This window comes from Castor canadensis, chromosome 12 (assembly GCF_047511655.1).
Source record: "Castor canadensis chromosome 12, mCasCan1.hap1v2, whole genome shotgun sequence".
Lineage (NCBI taxonomy): Eukaryota > Metazoa > Chordata > Mammalia > Rodentia > Castoridae > Castor > Castor canadensis.
In genome coordinates, this window is record NC_133397.1 from 81,875,711 (window position 1) to 81,898,282 (window position 22,572).

General features: G+C 43.4%; 1 protein-coding gene across 1 annotated transcript in view; it reads left to right on the plus strand.

Moving 5' to 3' along the window:
- Acoxl (acyl-CoA oxidase like) overlaps positions 1–22,572 on the plus strand; it is a 353,884-nt gene that overhangs the window by 279,242 nt on the left and 52,070 nt on the right. The window contains exons 16-17 of the mRNA XM_074050254.1: positions 8,670–8,757; positions 21,355–21,425. Of these exons, the coding sequence (XP_073906355.1) occupies positions 8,670–8,757; positions 21,355–21,425 (159 nt within the window). The remainder of the gene's footprint in view (positions 1–8,669; positions 8,758–21,354; positions 21,426–22,572) is intronic.

Below are 22,572 nucleotides of genomic sequence, written 5' to 3' on the forward strand. Positions count from 1 at the left end.
AGAGGGCATCTGCATTTGGAGAAGGCAGAGTCCAGGAACAGGGCCACTGGTGGAGAGGGAAGAGCTACTTTTCATACACCTGAGCAGAAGATACCATGTTTAATTGGGAGAAAACTAAAAAGAGGGGCATAATTTTGAGTACAAGCACATGACAGAAAAATAAAAGTTGAATTAACCCAGGGGAAAAAAGGAAGAACAATACAGGGGAAAAGGAGAAAGAAATGCATAAACAAAAATACAAAAGGAGAGGGAAAAGCACTGAAAGGCCAAAAAATACAAAAAGGCAGAAAAATTAAAAATACAAGAGTGAAAAAGTGGTTAAAGTAAGCCCAGAGAAAACAACTGAGAGACAGAAATTACTCATTGAGAGAAGAGAGAGAGAGAGGGAGAGAGACAAAGGAAAATATAGAAAAAAATAAGACAAAAATGCAGAAAGAAAAATACAGGAAGGCAGAAAAAAATATATAAAGACCACACACACACACACACACACACAAGAAAAGACTGCCAGTCAAGCAGGAAGAGAGACAGGAAGGCTATGGTAGGGCTGAGCATGTGAGGGATGGTCCCTTCCTGGTCCTGGCCCAGGCAAGTGTGGCATTGCATCCATGAGGATGCCCCTGAAGCAAACAAAGACATCTAGAGGAGACTCTGGAGGGACATAGCTTTGTCTTCTGCCCATGCACTGCTGGAGGGGGCCTTGCTATGCCTATAACAGAGGAGGAAAGGAAAGGAAAGGAATGAGAAGTAAGAAGAAAGACTGCAGCCTGGGACAATTTGGCTCACAGTGTTTCTTGTTACTTCACAAGGTGGTTGTCAGTTGGGCAGATGGGCCATTTTGGGGAGGAGCTAACCTGTGGAAAAATAGCAAAAAGTATGTGGGGTGGGGGGAATAATTGTTTGATCCACTTTTACTTACCTATAAGAGTGTTTTAAAATAAGTGTATATTATACTCCATTATTTGATAGGCATGACTTAAAACACACAACACCTAATGTATGTCATAGAATCTGATATCCAAGCTCAGCAAGGGCCTCTGTCCTCGAGGAATGAGTATGACTATTGGCCAGGAATGGATGTTTCTTTCCTTCTGATTCTACCATCCATCCGCAGTGAGAGTAGAAAGAACAGAGAAGGTTTAAATTTAAGCAGAGTAATTCAAAGCACATGTAAATGGATTTGGGGCCGGGTACAAAGGGAAGAATATTTTAAATATTGTCAAAGACAGGAGCCACAGAAGGTGGAAATAAAGAAGCGCCTGATGGACTTGACAGAAGATTCCATGCTCAGACTTTTTCTTGACCATCTTATTAAAAAGAGAAATGGAATGGCCAATTGGATATTCGGATTCCATGCTCAGACTTTTTCTTGACCATCTTATTAAAAAGAGAAATGGAATGGCCAATTGGATATTCGTAGTCATTGACATGGTATTGGGCTAGCAGGCCAGGTGAGGAATGGGCCCTGGATGACCATGTTAATGTGAAGGAGGAGGAGCCTCGTGGGAATTAATAAATGAGATGGCGAACAGGGAGCTGGGCCAAGCAGCAGGAAGGAGGGTAACTGCCAAGAGGGACTCTGAACTCATCAGCGTGGCTGGAAAACATGGTGGTCACAGAGTGCAAGGGCTGGGGGAAGATATGGGCCAGGTTAAGACCCTATTGGGGAAGCTACTGCAGAAGCCTTAAAATGGCTTGCTGGGGAGAAGACCAGGAACACCTCACCACTTTGGAGACTAAGGAGGGAAAACCCAGGGTTGAGATGGTGGGAGGGGTTGTGGCTAGGTTAGGGAACATTGGCAAGAAGATCTGATTATCCACTCTTCCAAATAACTGAAAGTAACTACCAGGCATGGAACTAGCATTGGAGCCTCCCTCCCTCTTGCTGAACAGGTCAGGAAGGGATTGGGATGCCTTGTCAGTACTTAGAGGAAGGAGGTCATGTATTGGCCAAGATTCTGGAGCACATACATATGATAGAAGTTGATTTTCTTTAAATGCAGCTCTGCCAAGTACAGTGGCTCACACTTGTTATCCCAGCTACTTGGGAGGCAGAGATCAGGAGGACAACAATTTAAGGGCAGCCCTACCAAAAAGTTAGGAAGACCCCACCTCAACAAATAGGCCAAATGTGGTAGCATGCACCTGTGATCCCAGCTACGTGGAAGGATGTAGATAGGTGTATCTTAGTCTAAGAGTAGCCCCAAGCAAAAGCACAATACCCTGTCCTAAAAATAATTAAAGCAAAAGAGGACTGGGGCCATGGCATCAGTGGCAGGAAGCACAGGCCCTAAATTCAAACCCCACTATGACTATTTACATTTATATGGCAGCTCTGTGACCCATACAGGACCCACACTCGTGCTGTCTTTCCCCTCCACCTCCATACTGTGCATTAAATTGTCTACCTCAAAAAGGTTTGTTCAAGTTTTAATCACCTGTGAATGTGAACTAGTTGGGGAAAGGGTATTTGCAAAGTTAAGATAAGGTTGTAGTGGAGAGAGTGAGGCTAACTCCTCTGTAACTGGTGTCCCCATGAGGAAAGGAGAAAAGACACAGAGACAGACCCAAGGGAGGGGCCTTGTGGCGTGGAGGCAGAGATGGGAGTGAGGCAGTTGCAAGCCACGGAAGGCCAGAGATTGCCGGCCACCACCAGAAGTTGGATAAAGCTAGAGGGAGCCTTAGGAAGGAGCCTGGCTCTGCTGACACCTTGATCTCAGACTAACAGCCTCCAAACCTGGGAGAGAATATATTGCTATTGTTCCAAGCCATCATGATTATGGTCAATTGTGGTCATTTGTCACAGCAGCCCTGGAAAACCAATGTGTCTCCAGAGTGTGGCCTTTGACAGTTCTTATAGTCATGAGGTGACTAAGGTCCAAGCACAGAGTGGGGAAGGGCAGAGAGGAGAAGGCATGTGCCAGCTTGTGTAACTCTTTTTATCAGGAAAACAATAGCTTCCCCAGAAGGACCCAACAGTCAACTACCTGTTCTTATTGGCCATGGAGCTTGCAACATGTCCAATTCTGGTGGCAGGCATTCTTTAAAAAAATCAGCTGCCATATACATATGCATTAAAACTTACCAATTTCAGGGGTACAGTCAAATGCTTTTGGTCACATAACCCCAACCACAATCCAGATACAGAACATTCCCTTCACCCCAAAATGTTTCTTCAGGCCACTTGGCAGCCAATCCCTTCCTCCAACCTTGGTTCCTGAAAAACGCCAATCTTTCCTTTGCTGTATATTTGCCTTTTGTATAATTTAATATAAATTAGTCTTTTGTTTCTGGCTTCTGTCACTTAACAAAGTGTTTCTGAGATCCACACAGGTGTATTTGTGTATCAATAGTTGATTCCTTTTAATTGTGGGGTAGTGTTCCTTTGTATGGGTGTATACAATTGGTTTACCCATTAAATCGTTGCCAGACATATGGGTTGATCCCTACTTGGCTTTGAGGAATAAAACGTCTATGAACATTTTCCTACAAATCTTTATGTGGAGATATGTTTTTATTCATCTTGGGTTTATGCCTAGGAATGGAATGGCTAGGTTTTTATGGTGGGTATATGTTTAATCTTAGAAGAAACTGCCAAACTGTTTCTAAAGTGGCTGCAACATTTCACATTCTCACCAGCAATGATTTCTAGCTATTCCACATCCTCACCAGTACTCAGTACTGCAGTCTTACTCATTATAGCCATTCTAGTGGGCGTGAAGTGGTATCTCATTGTGGTCTTAATTTGCATTTTTCAAGTCCTTTTCAACTATTTATTTTCCATTTCATGTATCTTCTTTGGTGAAGGATCTGTTCCATTTTTCTTTTTGTCCATTTGTTTAAATGGATTTTGGTTTTGTAATTTTGAGTTTTTATAAATTCTGCATAGAAGTCCTTTATTATAATTTGCAAATATTTTCTTCTAATCATTACTTGCCTTTCCATTTTCTAATAGTACATTTAAAGAAAACAATTTTAATTTTGATGAAATTTGAATTTTTTATGTCTTACTTTTTGAAATTTTTACCTGACCCAAGGTGACTAAGATTTTTCTCTGTGGTTTTTCTAGAAGTCTTATGAATTTACCTCTTACATTTAGGTCTGTGGATCACTTTTCATTAACTATAATGTATGAGGTAAAGTAAGAGTTAAGGTCTATTTGTTTTTGCATGTGGATGTTCCGTTGTTCTAGTGCCATTTATTTTAAAAAGACTACTTTTCCCCTATTCAATTACTTTGGTACCCTGGGTACTTTGACCAGGATCAAAGTGCTGAGGGTGTAGCTCAAGGGATAGAGCACCTGCCTAGCAAGTGCAAGGAACTGAGTTCAAACTCTACTACTGGAAAAAAAATTCTTGCTTAATGGAATAAAGTTCCATAAAATTTTTTAAAAGAAGATCAGTTGACCATAATATAGGTAACTCTGTTTCTGGACTCTCTGCTTTGTTCCATTTGCTTGCATTTCTATTCTTATCCTGGTACCATACTGTTACATTTACTGTAGTCTTGAAATCCGACAATGTGAACCCTCCAACTTTTTTATCTCTCAAAATTGTTTTGACTCTTCTAGGTCCTCTGTATTTCTATACAAACTTTTATAATCAGCTTGTAAATTTCTACCAAAAAAAAAAGTCACAGGAGTTTTGAATGGCATGTATTTTGAACTCATAGAGAAGTGACATCATAGCAACATCAAATTTTCTGACCTATAAAACACAGCATCCCCTTTTTCTTAGATGGTTCTTTTAAATTTTCCCCTACAATATCTTTCAGCTTTCATGTGCAGATTTTGCATATATTTTACAAAGTATATTTCTAAGTTTAACTTTTGATGTTATCATAATGACATTTTAATTTCATGTTTCCAATTGTTCATTTCTGGAATAAAGATGATATACAATTGATTTTCAATGTCATAGTAATTGTATATTGTTATAAAGTTGGCTTTAATGTAACTCTTGTAACTTGCAACCTGTTTAATTCTCTCTTATTAGTTCTAATAGCTTTTTTGTCTTCCTTAGGATTTTCTACATAGACAATCATACCTTTTTGAATGAAGACAGTTTCACTTATTCCTTGAGTTTCTTTTCTTGCCTTATTGCCCTGGCTAGAACCTTTAGCACAATGATGAGAAAAGTGGTCGTAATGGACACCCTCATCTTCTTCCTTTTCTGAGGGAGGAAGCACTTTGCCTTTTTCCACTAAGTGCCATGGTAGTTGAGAGGTATTTTTAGATCTTCTCTAGGGAAGCATCTTTAGTTGTCTATATTACTGCCCAAATCCATTGGATATTTTCTTGGAAAGAAGGAGGAGGAATGGATGTGAGTGTCCACCATGAGGAAAATGGTTCTTTATGTGTTCAGCTCTCTCTTAGCTTTTTGATGATTTATTAGGAAATGAGCATATCTTTTCCTTAGATGCTTTGAGAGTGGGAGGTTGTTTACATTATGTGTGACCGTGACCGTGTGGTAATGCATCTTCATAAACAACATGCTTGGGAGGGGGCAGGCTGTGCTAGGAAGCTACCCCACCCTCAGACCATTAGGAGGCAGTATAGCCTGTGGTTAGGAACACTGGCTCAGCAGCCTGTGTGCCAAGTCCCAGCACAGCTCTGCAACTTTGTGAAATTACTTAACCTTCCTGTGTCACAGTTTTCCACCTGCAAAATGAAAATATCAATAAAACTTACCTTCAGGGCTTCTGAAGGCTAAGTGAACAAATGCAATTAAGTGCTGTCTGATGCATTTTAATCAAGACTTAGTTTGCATAAGGCAAAGTTAGACAGGGTTTTTCTGCAACCAGTTTACTAGATGAAGTAAAGGACAACCATATCATTTAAAAAGTGCTCTTCCCTGAAACCTCACATGAAGATGTTTTAAGGTAGGAGAGCAGATTTTCTATTTTTTTTTCAATATTGTTTGTGTAACAAATATGTTTTAATCTTGTACATTGTGTAGACAATGAGGGTTGTTCTAACTGTGGATATGACATTCCTGAAGTTGATACTATCTCTATGCTTGGAGGCTGGACCAGAGTTTGACTACGTGATCTACTCATTTTAAACACTTGACAGTGGGATGGACTGAGGCCCCCACACTGCTCCTGGGTCAGTTCTCTGGTTATGTGGGCCACTGTGCAACCCCCATTGTCTTCAGCTTATTATTTCAAGGGGACAGAAACTTCTCTTGTCCATTGCTTTGCTGGGCATTTGCAAAGCAAATGGTAGAGCTGCCTTTCTATCAACATGCTCCAAGATCTGGGTCCCTTTCTGCCTGGGGCAGGTTTAGACGTGATGTAGGGGCCACTTGCCAGCAGAGATGAGGTTACAGTGGGTCTGCTCCAGCATCCTGGGGCATCACTGGAATGTTGATATATAAGGAAAAAGTCTCAGGAGCTGGCTGGCAGACCTTCTGGAAGCTTCCACCTTAACTTGAACTTGTCTTTTCTTTTGTACTTTTTGGAGGAGTAACCATCACAGCAGTCTTTGCAAAGAGCCTTCTGTAAGGCTTTCTCATCTAAAGTTTCTTCTCCAGTCAGTTGCTGCCCCTGGCTTTCTTTTAACTAGACCAGTGTCACAGCCATCGTTCCTAGTAAGCTGGCAATTGTTTGCCACAAGTGTCAAGTCTCTGTAATTTATTTGGGGTCCTAAATCCAACATCAGGCTCAAACCAGTGTGAAGACTTCCCTTGTGCAGAGTTAGGTTCTCAAGTGACCTGCAGAGCTCGGAGCCACCCAACCACAGTATTCCACACCCACCCGCCTCTATGAGCGTGGGCCAGAGACAGAGAAGTGATGTGGTACAGACAGGAGTTTCAGGCTTTGAAAAAGGCTTCCTTCTTGGTCATCACCTGTCAATTTGATGGAATAAAAACAACCAGTACATGTGTCACTACTCTACACATTGAGTTTCAAAAAAAATTTTTCAATGCCCTCAATTCTATTTGGAACATCTATCTGCACAGTGTCTTATTCCTCTAGTTTCCCTCCCATGCAGGGGCAAGGAACAGCCAATGAGTGTTTAGGAGAGCTTGTCACGAGTTTCCTGGATCATACTACAGTCTAATGGGTAGAGGTTAGGTTCTTCCTTCCAGAACTTCCAGGAACAGTTACCCAGCTCTTGTCCTCCCTTCTGTGGGCTGCCACGCCTTCTCATTTGTAATTATGACACAAGTGCAAATAGATACTGATTCCAGAAGCAGCTAGGCAGACAATATCCTTCAGTTGTCATAAGATGCTCTGTCAGATATGGAACCAGACACACACATGACATTGTTCTCCAAACTGTGCCACTGCCTTGGGTGACCATACTGAATTATACATGGGCAGAGGCTTTTGGCAGCACTGTTTTTCCACTGCAGCACAAAGCACTCTGGTACAGGAGGCATCTTGCACAGCGAGACCTCCAGGCCCTACAGAATGCAAAGCTGCTGGGAAGCAGGCTACTTTTTAACCAAGAGGGCTCATCAGCTGGTGAGTTAAAAACAAATGGGAAGCAAATATAGCAAGTCTAACTTTCTATTTGAGTGCTGTTTCCTTGAGCACTAAAAAAAAAAATGCTATAAGTTTAAATATCAAACCATTAGGTTTTCGAAACAAAGAAAGGCAAGAAGGAACAAAGAAAAGTCAGAAAAGCCAAATTTAACTCTTTTCTCTGGTCAGATAAGAATCTGCCTTTAGCTCCACCTGAAATGACTGTTAACTCCCAGCTCCATGATGCAGCATCTTTCTCCTTTTTGTGTATTTTCTGCATTCTTATCTTATTCCAGTTGTATTTCCTCACTTCTCTTCAACTGAAAAATGGAACAAAGAGGGAAAAAAAAGATTCCCCACTTGGGGTTGACTGAAGGACCATCATACACAGAGTGGGCCCACAGAAGTCACTCATTAGGTGAATAAATGATGAAAATGTACTGTGGATGCCTCTTCATTGTTTATGTTAATTCTTCACACACACCAGACAGGGAGACTGCCAAATGCCCATTCTTGAGATGTAACAGGCCTGCAGCACGCACTATGGAAACAAAGGGATGCATCTGGATACCCTGGAAAGAAGGGAGGGACACAGGAAGGGAAAGAGGAAGGGAAGGGCTGAGGGAAAGAGGGAAGGGAGGAGAACTGGTCATGTTGAGGAATAGATTAAAGTAATTAGTTCTGGTCTTTAGACTTCTTCAGGCAGTGACCCTATGCAAACAATCTCACTGCATCTTCTTCAATTTTTCTTGTCTTGGAGATTAAACTCAGGGCTTTGAGCTCACTGGGCTTGAGCCACACCCACAGTTCTTTTGTTTTTAAGATAGGATCTCCCACTTTTGCCCATGTTGGCCTCAGAATAGAAGGACCCTGTTCTGTATTCCCAGCATGCAGCACAGGCCAGGTCCTCAAATTGTTTCCTGAACATTTGCTACCTCTCAAAAATCAGCCACGAATAGTTGCCATGTTTGAGCCATGTGTGAGCAATTAACATATAGAAACTAGTCTCCCCATACATCATTTATGACATTTATTCATCTAAGGACTTAGCTTTGTAAATCACAGTGGCTGACCTACCAAAGGCTTTTCATCATGTCCATGCTTAATGTTGTATTGAAAATCTGGATATTTGTGGTGTATCATGTTAGCAAGTTCAATTCTCTTCATCAGTGGTTATTTTTCTTCTATCATATTGCCAGGTGATGACCAAGAAGGAAACTTTCTTCAATGTCTGGAACTCCTGTCTGCAGCATGTCGCTTCCCTATCTCTGGCCCATACTCACAGAGGTGAGTTGCATACTTGTGTTTGGGTGGCTCAAAGTTCTGCAGGTCTTTTGAGGACCTAACTTTGCAGAGGAAGGGAAATCCTTACACTGGTTTGAGCCTCATGTTGGATTTAGGGCCCCAAATAACTTACAGAGACTTGATGTTTGTGGCAAATCAACTCCCAGCCAGCTTACTAGGAACAGAGACCAAGTGACTAGGCCCACTGAGAACTGCTTACCTAATAGAACCTGACAATTGCAAATGGTAACAGACAGGAGCCAGTTGGCAAAACTCTAACTCTCAGATATGGCCGTCTGTCCAACAGTGACTGTCCTTCTTAAATAAACAAATTGGAGGGCCATATACAGATAAAGCGAGAGTGTTTTTAATAGGTCCAGAACTGGCTAATGAAGCCTAGTCCTCAAGTTAGAAAGAAACAGGGTCTGCCTCTTAAATCAGTGGTTCTCAACCAGGGACAATTTTTCTCTTTAGCAGATATTTGGCAATGTTTGGAGACAGTTTTGGTGTCTGAGGAAGACAGTGTTACGGGAGGTGGGGAAGGTGGGGAAGGAAGGGGTGGTTAGTGTGTGGAAACCAGAGATGGTGCCAAATATCCCACAGGGCCCAGGCCAGTCCCCTACAGCCAATGCATCAATAATGCTGAATATTCATTTTGACCTCACCAAACCAAAATAACAAAATAAAAGGAAACAGCACCAAGCAAGAGTCATAACAGATTATCACTGAAGTTGTTTCATCTCAAGAACTGTTTTGTTCACCAAGGTGATCTTACTACATGGTGGGGGGAAGTGGTAAAAGACAAAGGCCAGGAGCTCACTAAGCTTGCCTGCTGTGCCACTACCCGTAACCACTGCTGGCCATTGAGGGCAGGGCCAGGTTTGGCCACCTCTACAGCTGCAGGGGCCAGGTTCCTAGTGCTTCTCCATCACTGTCTCATGGGCAGAACTCATCAGTGGAGTCTGCTAAGAGTCTGAGCAGGAATCATGGCCATCAACTCAGGAATCCCTGCATCTAACCTAGCCTCTCAGCCTTTCTACCACCCTCCCCTCCGAACTAGGAAGTTCCAAAAGAGCAAAGTGGCACATTGTTAAGTGCCCTGTAACTGAGTGCCACATGATCAAGTAAGTGCCCTATTGTAAGTGCTACAGGAATGCCCTGTACCCTCCCTAACAGCTCTGAGGACTGTGAACTGGAAGGAGTGGCCTCTTCTCTCCTTCTAAGGACCAGCTTGGGGACCTTGCACACTTGGATGAGCTTCATGACACAGGGCTGGAGAGGAGGAGACTGGAATGAGAGCATTCAGACAGCACAGGCTTCTCCTGGGCTCCAGAGTCCAGTTATCTGGGTTCAGATCCTGGCATTCCCCCTACCTGCTATGTGAGTTATTCAGCTTCTCTGAATTTCCATTTCATCCTCATTTACAGAATGGTATCTACCTCAGGGACTCTGGGAAAGATTAAATGAGATGATCCTCTAAAATCCTTGCCTTAGCATCTGACTCATATGTTTAATAAAAATATTGATTACTGTTAATCACTAGTCTATGAAACCTCAGTCTTCATAATCAAAGTAGAGCCTGTAGGCTTTGTTCCTTAAGAGGAAGATCAAATGGGTTAAGTCTTGATGTGTGAAGTCTTAACAGCAGGAAGAAATGTTAAAGATTGGATGTCACCGCAGCACAAAAGAAATCCCAATTGATTCTGGATGTGTTATTGGCTAATAATCATGGAGCAAAAGTGATTGTTTTTAGGTTCATGGTCAGATAAAGAGGATTTGGTTATATAAAGTAAAAAGAAGAAAAATAATAAGAATTAGTTCAACTAATTCTTGAATTAATTAGTTCAATTAATTCAAGAATTAGCAGTCTTTAGCAGTATTTTGAAATAGAGAAATCTTTCTGCAAGAAGGAGGTTTGTACAGATACATGATGGGTCCTAATGAGAAGAGAGCAGTGAGTATGCACCAGCCAGGAAATCTAGTCAACACATCAGTCCATTCAATGGCATATTGCCCTCCAGCAGAGGTCTCCAGGGAATGGCAGAAGAAGTAGAAGAGCCCATCTGTCTTCTGTGACCTGGCCCAGATGTTGTCTATAGAGATTTGTGAAGGAAGAGCACACAGAAGGGAAGAGGGCCATCAGTCTGTTAGAGCTCAGACCTTAACATCACCCCAGATGAAAATGAACTAGAATTTTTATTAGGAACAAATGGAAAAAAAGCCTTCTGGCATCGGTATCTGTGTGTCACCTGAGGACTAGGGAAAACTGTGTTCAAAATACAAATGTTAAGCAGTCTCCAGTGGATTCTGTAGTGGGATGAACCACTACAATGATAAATTGATATTTTTCTGTGATACACATTTTTATCTTGCCCTAGAAATAGAATAACAGTTCTGAAGCCTGATGGTGTCTGAGCCCCCAAGGCTGTGTCAATTTCTAGGCAAAAAAGAATAAACTAGGCACTTTCATTAACTAAATGGCATCCACCCCTTTTCAGCTCTGTGCAGAATTCTCTCTCTCTCTCTCTCTCTCTCGCTTTCGCTCTTTCTCTCTCTCTCTCTCAGCTGGTGAGTAGTTCTCATTATGTAGCAGGAAGTCCCTTTTCTGGTTCTTAATAAAGTGCCTAATAATTTGGAATGTTCATATTGAGAACAGGTTATAATTATAATTAGAAAATATAATGGTGTGGATTTCTGCCTATTGAGGATTAATTTCAGACTCCTGTCAAGGATGTATGTGTTTTGAAATGAGACTTCCTTTGCTAATAAAAACATGATGACATACATTATTAAAACGTTATTTTTGTATTGTATCCATTAGTGCTTGTTCCAATATTCTTCATGGGATTAGCACTTTTTTCCCAATTGTTAATGAGGTTATTCTTTATGCAAACTACATTCACCTTAATTCAGTTTAGGCTTTGGCATTCGTCACCTAGGAAATTATGAAAATATAATCACCACCTCATTGTGCATTACATTATGCAAACCCAGAAATATTAAATGCCACAACTTCAACTGCAAGTCCTGTGGGATTCTGGGTACTTGTAGTCAGTCCCCTTACACAACTACCAAAATTGCCCAAGACTCCAAGGCCTCTCAGCTGAAGGGCAAACCCATCCTGGTGTGGAAACAGAGATGCAAATTAGCATGTCCTATTCTTTGAGTGATGAATTCCTGCAGTGCTGTGCTACACCTGCTACAAGTGGAAATGTAGAGTGTGGCCAGAGTGGGTGACCAGAGGAACTTTTCCTTCCCACCCATCTGTTGGTGAGACAAACTCTAGAGTGGTCTCCTGTGTGGACCCCACCCTACTAGCCTTAAGGAGGCAGGGAGCCCCAAGTACTTGCCTCTGCTTATGACCTCTAGCTGCATCTAGCGCCCATTAAATACGTGGGCCAGTAAACTGGCCAGCAGTCTAGGGAGCCCATAATGAGCAGGCACAATTCATTTCCAGATCCAGGGAGACCCAGCATCTTGGAGACCCCAGGATCGGAGAAGAGAAGAATTGTCCCCAGCTGTGTCTTCTTTGTCCCAATCATGTATTGAATTCCTGAACCTGTGAGTGGTTCTTGTGAGTGCAAGGTGCCTCTGCGAGTTGAGGGTCCCCATTTTACAGTGTGCACAATGGCCAGAAGCAGCATGGTGAATGTTTTTGGATTCTCCTGAGTAGCCCAGTGAATCCTGGGGCACTGGCTGTCATGTCTGAAGTCTGCGAAACCCAGAAGGTGGCAACACGTGGGGGAAAGAGTGAGAACCCCACCTCTTTACATGTGCATGATAGTGCTGCAAGGGACATTCATGAAGGTGGAGGCCAAGGGGAAGCCTGGTGACAAAGAGACCATTTTGCGTAGAAGCGTTAGGTACTTTGTGCTAACATAAAGGATGGGTCTTCAAAAAGAAGTTGAACAAATTTGAACTTGAAGTGTAGCGGTTTGTAAAGACTTGGAAGAACATGCAAGTTTGCCAAACTGGGCTTAATTTCATGGTCCCTGAGCAAATCGAATAGACACAGGAAAAGAGAAACTTTAAAAACATAGAGGCCAAGGCAGGTGGATCATGAGTTCAAGGCCAGCTTGAGCCACATAGCAAGAAAACCAAAACAAAACAAAACCACAGACCGCCTAGTATTGTATGACATTTCTAGCTTTTCTTCCTCTTGGAATATGGGAGAGAGGGAGTGTCCCCAGGGAACAGCCCCTCTCTGACACCATGCAATATGTACCTGTTAGTCCTGATCTGAGGTTTCCATCTTGAAGCCTGGCCTTCTACCATAGGCCATGAAGGTGAACTTGAGGTCTAGTCCACTGGACCTGAGGACTCCAAGTGCAGCTTTCTAAACAAGTGCTGTCATGCTGCCCTCCCCAAGGGACATAATCACCCCTGCACTTAGGAGCCTGTTACTGAACACACCTGTCCGTAGAGAGCCTAATGCACTCTCCTTGAAAGGAGACTCCAGGACTCTGTTGCACTGGTAAAGGGGAAGACAAAAAAAAAAAAAAAGGCAGGATCTAACTCCTGAAGGATATTTGTTTTGTGGCAGCTTATTAAGAACAGGATATAGCTGTTGTACTCAACCCGGATGCTGATAAAATGTCACTGGTCTTTGGGCCCAGGTATCTCAGCCAAATGTATTGATCACAGCAGTCCTTGGCGATCAAGTGTTTTCTCTGTGCCACATCTGTATTGAATGCTTGGCTCTTATAATTGGTTTAATCTCCTAAGAAACTCACAGAGTCCCCTAAGGAAACTGAGGCACAGAGGGGTTAAATAAGTTGCCCAAGTTCGCAGCTATATAAGGGACAGACAAAAGAATCAAATCCCAGTCAACTTCTACTCTCTGTCCACATGGAAAGGCCCAGCATACTTGTTGGCCTTCAATCTGGCAGCATAGCACTGCTAAAAAGGCAGGAAAAAAATAAGGTCTCTCCACTTTTAAAATGTGTTCTTGCTCCTTTGTTTGCCACTAAGCGACTAAAAATTTGTACCTAGTATGGTGAATTGAAAAGATCTGGTCAGCATTCTGTGCTAAATTTATATCTCCTGACACCTACGTCATTTCAAATTAAGGCTCAAATTAATAGAGCATTATGTTTTCTCTGCAAATAAAAATCTCATAAGCTGTTAGTATCCACATTAATAGTCAAAAATAATATAAAACCAAAAAAACAATCCCCAATTCGTACTGAGTAAGTATATGTGAGCTTTTCATTAGCAATAGGATTGAGAATAAGACCTTCTACACTGTGAATAAAAATAGAAGTGTAGAAACTCTTGTCTTATCCTAGCAACTATGGATATGATTTTTATATTTTAAAAAATTATCCCCTTCCACATATTTTAAAGTTAAGCATATGTGCAATAAACATAAACTTAAATTTAGGTTTTAAAGAACAACATGTTCTAATCTCAAAAACATTTAGCAAATAACCTTTGAGTTCACATGAGCCACCCACACAAAAACCAAAATGAACTACAGGAAAAAAAAAAAAAACATAGAAAAAGCAACTGTTGACGATCAGATTTTCTTTCAGCTCTTGAGTTTTCCATCTATAAATAATCTGTATGTTTCAAATCTGACCATTTTCTTAAATGGGGCTGCCTGACATGTTCTCACTTTAGTGTGTCTTAAAAAACAAGAATTAAATGTGTAAATCATGGAAACTATTAAGTGTTTGGAGGAGAGCTGTTTAAGACACATGCTTTTTAGATACCAAAAGTGTCAAAACGAGGCATTAAAATGATGTATTCTTTCTTCGGTGCATCTGTTTATCCTTTGTGAAATCTCGAGTTTGATAAATCACTAGAGATAAAAACATCATTTTTAACTTATCATAGATCCCAAGTGCCAGGAGGAAAAACAGTGCTGTGTCTTCTCCCCATGAATTTACTTCTCTCCTTGCTTGTGACTTATGAGACTTTATTTGCAGAGAAAACATAATGCCCTATGAACTGGAAAATGATAGCTTTTCCTCAGAAACATGAGAACCGAAGAGGGGAAAAAAGAGAGAGAAGCATTCCCTCTCAGATATAACCATTTAGCAAGTTTTGATATGTGTTTAAAGTGGCATAGAATATTAAATGGAGAAGAAGGTCACAAGATAGCTAAAAGTGAGATTTCACCATCATTTCACCTTCATCTACTGACACTTAGCACCTTTGATCAGGTTTAACAGAGTGGCTATTGAATACTTGATGGGGAGAATTTTACTTAACATCAGTGTAAGTAGAAATTGGTAACACTACCTTGATATTTATTTTTTTGCTCCTGATCATCACTCAGAAATTCTCTCTTAATTGACAACTCAGAAAATTAAGAAATTCCCCTAGATTTTATAAGCACATGTAAATATTCTTCTGTGTCCAAGAGTGCAGCAAAAATACTTGTGGTAGAGGTGGCTTCTAACCAGTTTTTACTGTGAACCAGAGATCAAAGTGTATGAATCAAATATGTAAGTCAATCAACAAAACATAGCATGGCAGAATAAATAACTTTTCAAAATGTCCAACTTGCTGCTTCCTAGTATATACAGAAGGTTTTTTAAAATCTATAATGTAGATATTTTATTTCTTCCTTTCTTTTTTTAATTGTCTTTTTTATTGTTGTACTGGGGATACATTGCGGCATTTACAAAAGTTCTTACAATATGTCAAAGATAAGATGCAGCAAATATCAGAGTTCCTTGCCTTATTCTTCAGTCCTGGGCAGGTTAAGAAAAATTAAATTGTGTGCAAACCCATTCTAGGCCCTGGGCATGTAGTTTAATTTTTCTGATACTTGCTACAAAAAATTGTTTTAAGGAGACACTCAACTTCTGTCCTAAGCCACAGAGATGCCTAAAGTCCCTACCACATGGGACCAGTGGTAGCTGTGAGCAGCCGACCTCAGATTGCTCTGATTTTTCCTCTTGTAAGAAATGGAATCGAAGTATTGCCTCAGACTATGAGACAATGATAGCAGGCTGTCCTAGTGAAGTAGACACTTGCTCTGCCTCTCAGACCCCAATTGCTGCCTGAAGAACCACATTTAGTTGGGTGTGTGGGTGACTCATGCCTATGACTATACTCAGGAGGCAGAAATCAGGAGGATTGCTGGTTCAAAACCAGCCCCGGCAGATAGTTTGCAAGATCCTATCTCAAAAATACCCAACACAAAATAGGGCTGGAGGTGTGACTCAAGCGGGCACTGAGTTCAAACCCCAGTACCACCAAAAAAAAAAAATTTAAACAGGACCTGCCCCACCTGTGTGACTTGAGTGCGTTGACTCGGTGGCCTTGACTGACAGTTCCATCCCAACATGCATTTATTGAAGGCCTACTGTTCTGGGAGCTGTGTTATGACTGGGGACTACAGAGTCAATAAGAATAGGAGTATTCATCAGAATTGCGACAATAAGTGTCTTAGGCCAGGTGCAGATGGGGATGCAAGGTGCACAGGGCTCCTCACAAAGTCCTGAGCAAGGCGAGCTCCCTGAAACTCTGCCTTTTGAAGGGTAGGCAAGATCTACCACGGGACAATGGTGAGAAGCGCATACAAGCAGAAGAAAGAGCAAGGAGGGAGGTGAGGAGGGCCTGAATGATTTGGGAAAGGGCTTGTGGTGTGGTGTGGCCAGGGTGCAGGACTGGGGGAACAACCCACACAGTGGGTGAGTGTCAAGAGTTCCACGGGACCCTGTGTCATGGCCTGGAACTTTTTTTCATTGTCGGTGTCCACTGTCAGTAGGGAGCCTGGGAAGAGGCAAGGCATTATTACCAGGGCTTTTGGAAGACTTTGTCAGCTGTCCTACCCATCATCTTCCTGTCTTAAGTACTTCACCCAGAGTCCAGAGTCCATGGCTCTTGGTTTTCCAAAATTGGCCAAATTCTGTTCCCCTGATAGGACAGTGGTGCAGAGGGTGACCTCCAGCTGAGTGTCACTGCCAGGGTTGTCTTTCAAGGCAGTGTGAGGGGCTCTGCAGGGAGGATGGTACAGTCTCATGGTGAATGCTATCACTGGCTGGCCCTGGTGACACTGGGAAGACATGGTGATAATGACCACCACTGCTGGCTGCTTCTGGTTTTGCTTCTCAGAGCAGCCCGGACAGCAACCTTGGCCATGGTTACAGACTGACCCATCTGCAGGTTCCAGTGAGGAGTTCAGATGAGCTGAGTGAATGGCCACATCTGCCTAGGCTGATTCTGAGAGGAAAGTGAGTGAATATAGTGCTCCCTCTGTGACTTTGTGCCTGAGCCAAAGGCCCCAGATGGCTTTCTTTAGCATCCAGCTTCACAGGAACCAACCCTGAGGAGGAGGAGGCTTGCCTCACACGTTTCAAGGCCTACACATGGAGAGAGTGGAGTTACTTTCTGCCCTAGGCCTGGAGCTCTGCAGGCAGACTGTGGTCCTTCAGACATCCCACCCGCTTTGGGAACTGCCCACATCTAGAACTTGGCAGCCAGTTATCCACATCTCACTCCCATGGCTCAGACTAGGATCAAGGCTTCCAAGATGTCAGCAAGACCCCATTACTGTTCCCACCCCAGGGAGCAGCCAACCTGGCATTGTGCCTGCCCAGAGAAGTGCAGTCTTAGTGGATATGTTTCCCTTCTTATAGATGTCAAAGCAGCGGGTGGGCGGAGGGCAGGGCAGAGGGGTGACACTGTTAGTTTATTTGCTTGCATCAATTTCAAACCTCCTATAGTCAAGACTTTGGACTCAAATTACCAGAACAATGGCGCACTTTTCAGTCTAATAGTGGGAATAAGGTGTGAACATAAGTCCTCATACATATGAGTTGTGACAGCCGGTGAGAGGTTGGGATGCTTGCACATGCCACGGGACTCTAGATGACCTCACAGAAGACTGGGTCTTAAAGTGTGATCAGGATGCTAAAGTTGAAGACAAACATGGTAATGCACCATGGAAAGAGGCCATTGTGTGGACAAAGGAGAGGTGACAAAGAGGAGGGCTTATTCAGGGAATGACAGTGGGCCTGTTTTTGGCAGAAGGGAAGTGTTTAGGGAGAGGCCAGGAAATAATGTGAAGAGGACACTGAAGAAGGGCTGAGGTAGTCCCAATGTGTGCTGAGCACTGCATTGCCTAGTTTGGTGTCCCTTAGATGGCAGTGGGAAGCCCAGGAAAAGTCCAAGCTGGAGTGTGACCCCCCCATACCCAGACTCCCTAGAAGGAAATTTTCCTGGTCTTGAGGGACATGATACTTTGCATAAAGAGACCCAGGGTGGAGACCAAAGCAAGTGGGTATGACCAGCAAGCCAGAGGACAAAGAACTGGTGGCCTTGGGGCAGAAAGAAGGGTTTGTCTCAGAGAAGCAAAGGCCATGTTGCCATAATGAAGGAACTGTCCTTGGGAAGTACTGGGGACAGAAAACATGCCAGAACTCAGTTAATGTGCCAGAGATGTACCTGCTGGCCCCTGTGGGCATGTAGTCATGAGGACAGAGAAAGAAGGTCCACATATGCCATGCTTCGCTGCCCTCTGGAACAAAGGCTGTGAGCTGATGACAGAGCCAGCTGAGAGATGGGGTAGCGGGGTCACCTTGCCCACATGGAGAGAGCCCCTGGGGTCACCTCAACACTTTTCATCAAATCTCAGTGCAGGGTGCTAGCATCACTGTGACTCCTGGCTGCCAAGAAGTGGGAGGCCCCTGTTTATCCTGTGCTTGGTTTTGAACATGAAAAGTTTTTTTTCTACAAAATGAAGCCCTTTCATTCTATCTCTGTTTCTTTCTTTTTGTATTGCTCCGTCTGTCTCTGCCTCTTTGTGTGTTTCTCTGTGTCTCTCTGACTCTCCTATATCTCTCTGTTTCTCTCACTGTCCCTCTCTGTCTCTACATGTGTGTCTGTCTCTCTGTCTCTCTGTGTGTGTCACTCTATCTCTGTTTCTCTCTCTGTCTTTCTGTATGTGTCTCTGTCTCTCTCCCTGTTTCTCTATCTCTGTATCTCCCCGTTCTGTCTCTTTCTCTCTCTCTCTCTCTCTCAATGCTTCCCTGTTATGTTGTGAAGAAGTGTGTGGGGGACTTAAAAGTTTGGAGTGACAGACAGTTCTGCAACATGAACTAAGGACACTGCTGTCACACACAGGGAAAAGAAGATGGCTGAGGGGCAGTGCCACTGTGTCCTGCCTTGTGCTCCAGAATAGGTAAAGAAAGGCATCACCAATGAGGGTGCCCAGTGAGCCTGACCCTCCAGGAGCCCAGGGAGAGGCCAGGAAGGAGCCAGGAGGCCTTAGCGAGGGAAGCTCGGCTCCCAAGGAGTTGCTTGGCAAGGGCTGCTCCACCATGATCCCTCCTAGTGGGATTTGTGAGCAGGTGTCCGTCTCCACACTTCCGCACCCTTCAGAGAACGCTGACTCCCTCTATCTTGCCAAAGGTAGCCAAAGTGAAGGCACTCATGACCAGCCCAACTACTGGGCCCAGAAAAAGAGCGGGATCCAGGCAGACCAAGGGAGATGGCAAGGGAATCAAATGGGCAGGGACCAAGCTTTGGATTAATGACAGTGAGAAGCCCTGAGAGAGGGTGGTTTGCACCTTGGAAAGGAGCTGAACCTGGAAAGGAAGGGACACAAGCTATAAGCAGCGGAGCCCACAGGTTACTGGGCAGGGGGCGGGGGGTGGGGGAATGGTAGCAGAGGACAAGATGAGAAAGGAGGACTGGGTGTCAGGGCTGGAAAGTGAGTTAAGAGTCTTCAGGAACATTCTGTAAGAAAGGTGCAGTAAGAGTAAGCAGGCTTGGGGTTTGAAAAGCTGGTGGCTGGAGGATGACAGTCCCTTAGAAATGAGAAAATGTAGGAAAGTGTTGCCTTGGTATGGAAGTCAACAGTTTGGATTGGATATATAGAGTACAATGTAACTTGAGCTGGGAACATCTTGTGAGCAACTCAAAATGTCACAGCAGAGTCCAGGGCCTGGGCAATTAGAGGCATGAATGTGTGGTCACCACCAAGAGGAGAGACTGATAATGAGAATTAAGGAGACTCCGAGGAAGTGAGCAGCAAGCATTTTGGTTTGCATTACCTACACTAAGTCTCTATGTCAGAGCAAAACCCTTCACCAAACAAAAGATGATTTAAAGAAAACCCAGCACCTGAATTTGTGAATATTCTCTACTTATCCTCAGACAGTAGTCATAAGTTGATACATTATCACATGAGTTCAAACCAGAACTGATGACAGGGTTGGTGAGAGGGGGTGCTTGCTTCAGGATCTTTTGTGGGCTGGTGTGTTCTGAATGGCTCTTAATATATATTGAGTCCCTTTTCTGGGAAAATTTAGAGTTTTTTTAGTTTATTTTTCAGATAAGGTCTCTCACTTTTGCCCAGGCCAGCCTTGGGCAGTGATCCTTTACCTACTGAGTAGTTGGGATTACAGTCATGGACCACCATGCCCAGATAAATTTAATTGCTAAGAAATTGAAGATTCTACGTGGTACAGTTTGTGTGGACCCCTCTGAAATTCAGATGTTGCCAATGTCATGGTATTAAAGGGAGCAGCCGCAAAGAGGTACATGATGCTACTTTTTAAAGTAGCTGTATTTGTTAACATGATGTCCTGATATCCTTGGGGTCAAGACAGTGGCATCCAGATATCCCTGAGTTGTAAGGTAGGGTTTGGCTCTGCCCACCCTTGAACAGTCTGCATGGGTTGAGATGGAACCCAGGTGGTCAATGGTTGTGCTTGGCTGGTTGAGCCGGCCTGTGGTGTTCAAGTGCAGAGCTCAGTTTTGCTGTATTTAAAGGCAGGGACTGGGATAGTTACCAGAAGAATGGCCGTGAAGAAGGGTCATGACAGGCAGAGAGTGAACACAGCTTGGACAATCTAGACTGAGTAATGCGGGAAGTTTTAATCCCTGTCACAAGGGATGGTGGAGAATCTTGGAAGCATCTTCAAGAGTGAAACAATAAAGTCAAAACGGCATTCAGGAGAGGGAGTCTGTGTTTCTGTGCTTATGTAGACCAAATTTAAAAGGTGCTCATCCAAGTGGGCCTTTGATGAGAACTTGGCTACAGATACAGAAAAAGGGAGGGTAATATATGGAACTAGTCTAGATCTCATAGCCAATTTAAATGGATCATTAAAGCATTTGGGGTAGGGGTAAAGCTTCTTGGGCTTTGGGGAAAGATGACTTGAAATATGGGGGCATTTGGACACTTACTTGAGTCAACCCTTTGGACCGTATCATGTTGACATCAAGAGAAGAATTAAAGTCCTGGAAATCACAATGAAATATGGAAGTAGAAAGTTTAGCATCTCCAAATTTCCAAAGGCAGGTGGGGTCCTCCATGGAAGTTGAAGGCATGAGGATAGAGTGTGGTCTCTGGGGACAGGATGGCCCACACAGTGGTTGAAACCAGGGATTCCTTGTAGTTCCCAGCACAGCTTTGCTGGTAATGGCCTTGTGTTTTGATGTGATCTTCCCAACTGTCTAGATGAACAAGTCACAAAGTGCGGGCCCCAACCCACACAGGGGCAGGTGGGGAACTCTACCTTGTCACTAAGGAAGTATGGCCATTTATATCTGTGACAACCATAAGGTTCTCTCCATGCTGGGGATACTCAGAGTCTGAAGGGAAACTGTTCACTATTTCTGTTTCTTCCTCTCCAGTTGCTTTGGAGCAGTTCTCGCTGGCAGTGCAGAGCTGTCCTGACCCCGAGGACCAGGCTTTGTTAATGAAGGTAGGTTATCAGATAAAGAACTCATTTCCTTAAAGCCTCCTAGCATTTTTATTGCCAGGAGGAGAGTTCCATTCTTACAAGCAGAAGTAAATTTATCATCTCTGAATTTTGTGTTCCATGGGGATACACTTGTCAGTGGCAGGTGGGGGGGGTTGCTTGTTAATGAGCACCATGGTTGTCTGTGGAGTGCAGAAGTGACAGGAAAGTAGGTGTTGGCTACTGGCAGGGAATCTACTTAATTCTCAGAGGGCTCCGTTGGTTCTATTTAAACTTATCTGACAGTCTTGATTCTCTTAGCAGATTTATGAGGCTTGGCCAAATTCCATGTCTCCCACTATACTTTTTAATTAAGACAAAGGATTTCAAATGTTCCAAGTCTGGCACATCCTCACTCTGGTCGCCATAGGGAATGTTTCACAAACAGACTGCTCCTGTAAAGCATTGGGATAGCCATCTTATGTCATGGGTTCCTTGCCCTTCAGTGGAAGACAAAATTCTTTTCTTCTCAGTAACAATTATTTATTTCCTTCCAAATGACATGAGCAGAGGTGTGGTATAACCTACTTTAGGTTGTACACTGAGGTGAGCCAAAAGTATGGGAAAATTTGGCAAGGTTTTATCAAAACTTCATGAATTTTATCAAAACTGTATCTTTGAAGGCAGAAATCAGGGGTAGCAGCAGATCACAGACACACACACACCACACACACACACCACACACACACACACCCCACCCACCCCACACACACCCCACACACACACCACACATACACACCCCACACACACCCCCAAACACACCATACACGCACACACACACACACATACCCCACACACACACCCCCACACACACCACACACACACACACACTCACACCACACACACACACACTCACACCACACACACACACCACACACACACACACACACACACACACACACACACACACACACCACACACACAGGTTTCCACCCATGACTAAGACTACTGTTTTCACCTAGAAACTTCCAGACTGATGTTGAGTGCATGCGTTTCCATGATGTCATTTTCATTCTCTGCCACCAGGAAACCGTGTGTGCTAGGAATTGCATTTCATTACCTAAACACAGTTTCTTCACCAGGTGTCCTCTGACTTTAGAAATGAATGGAA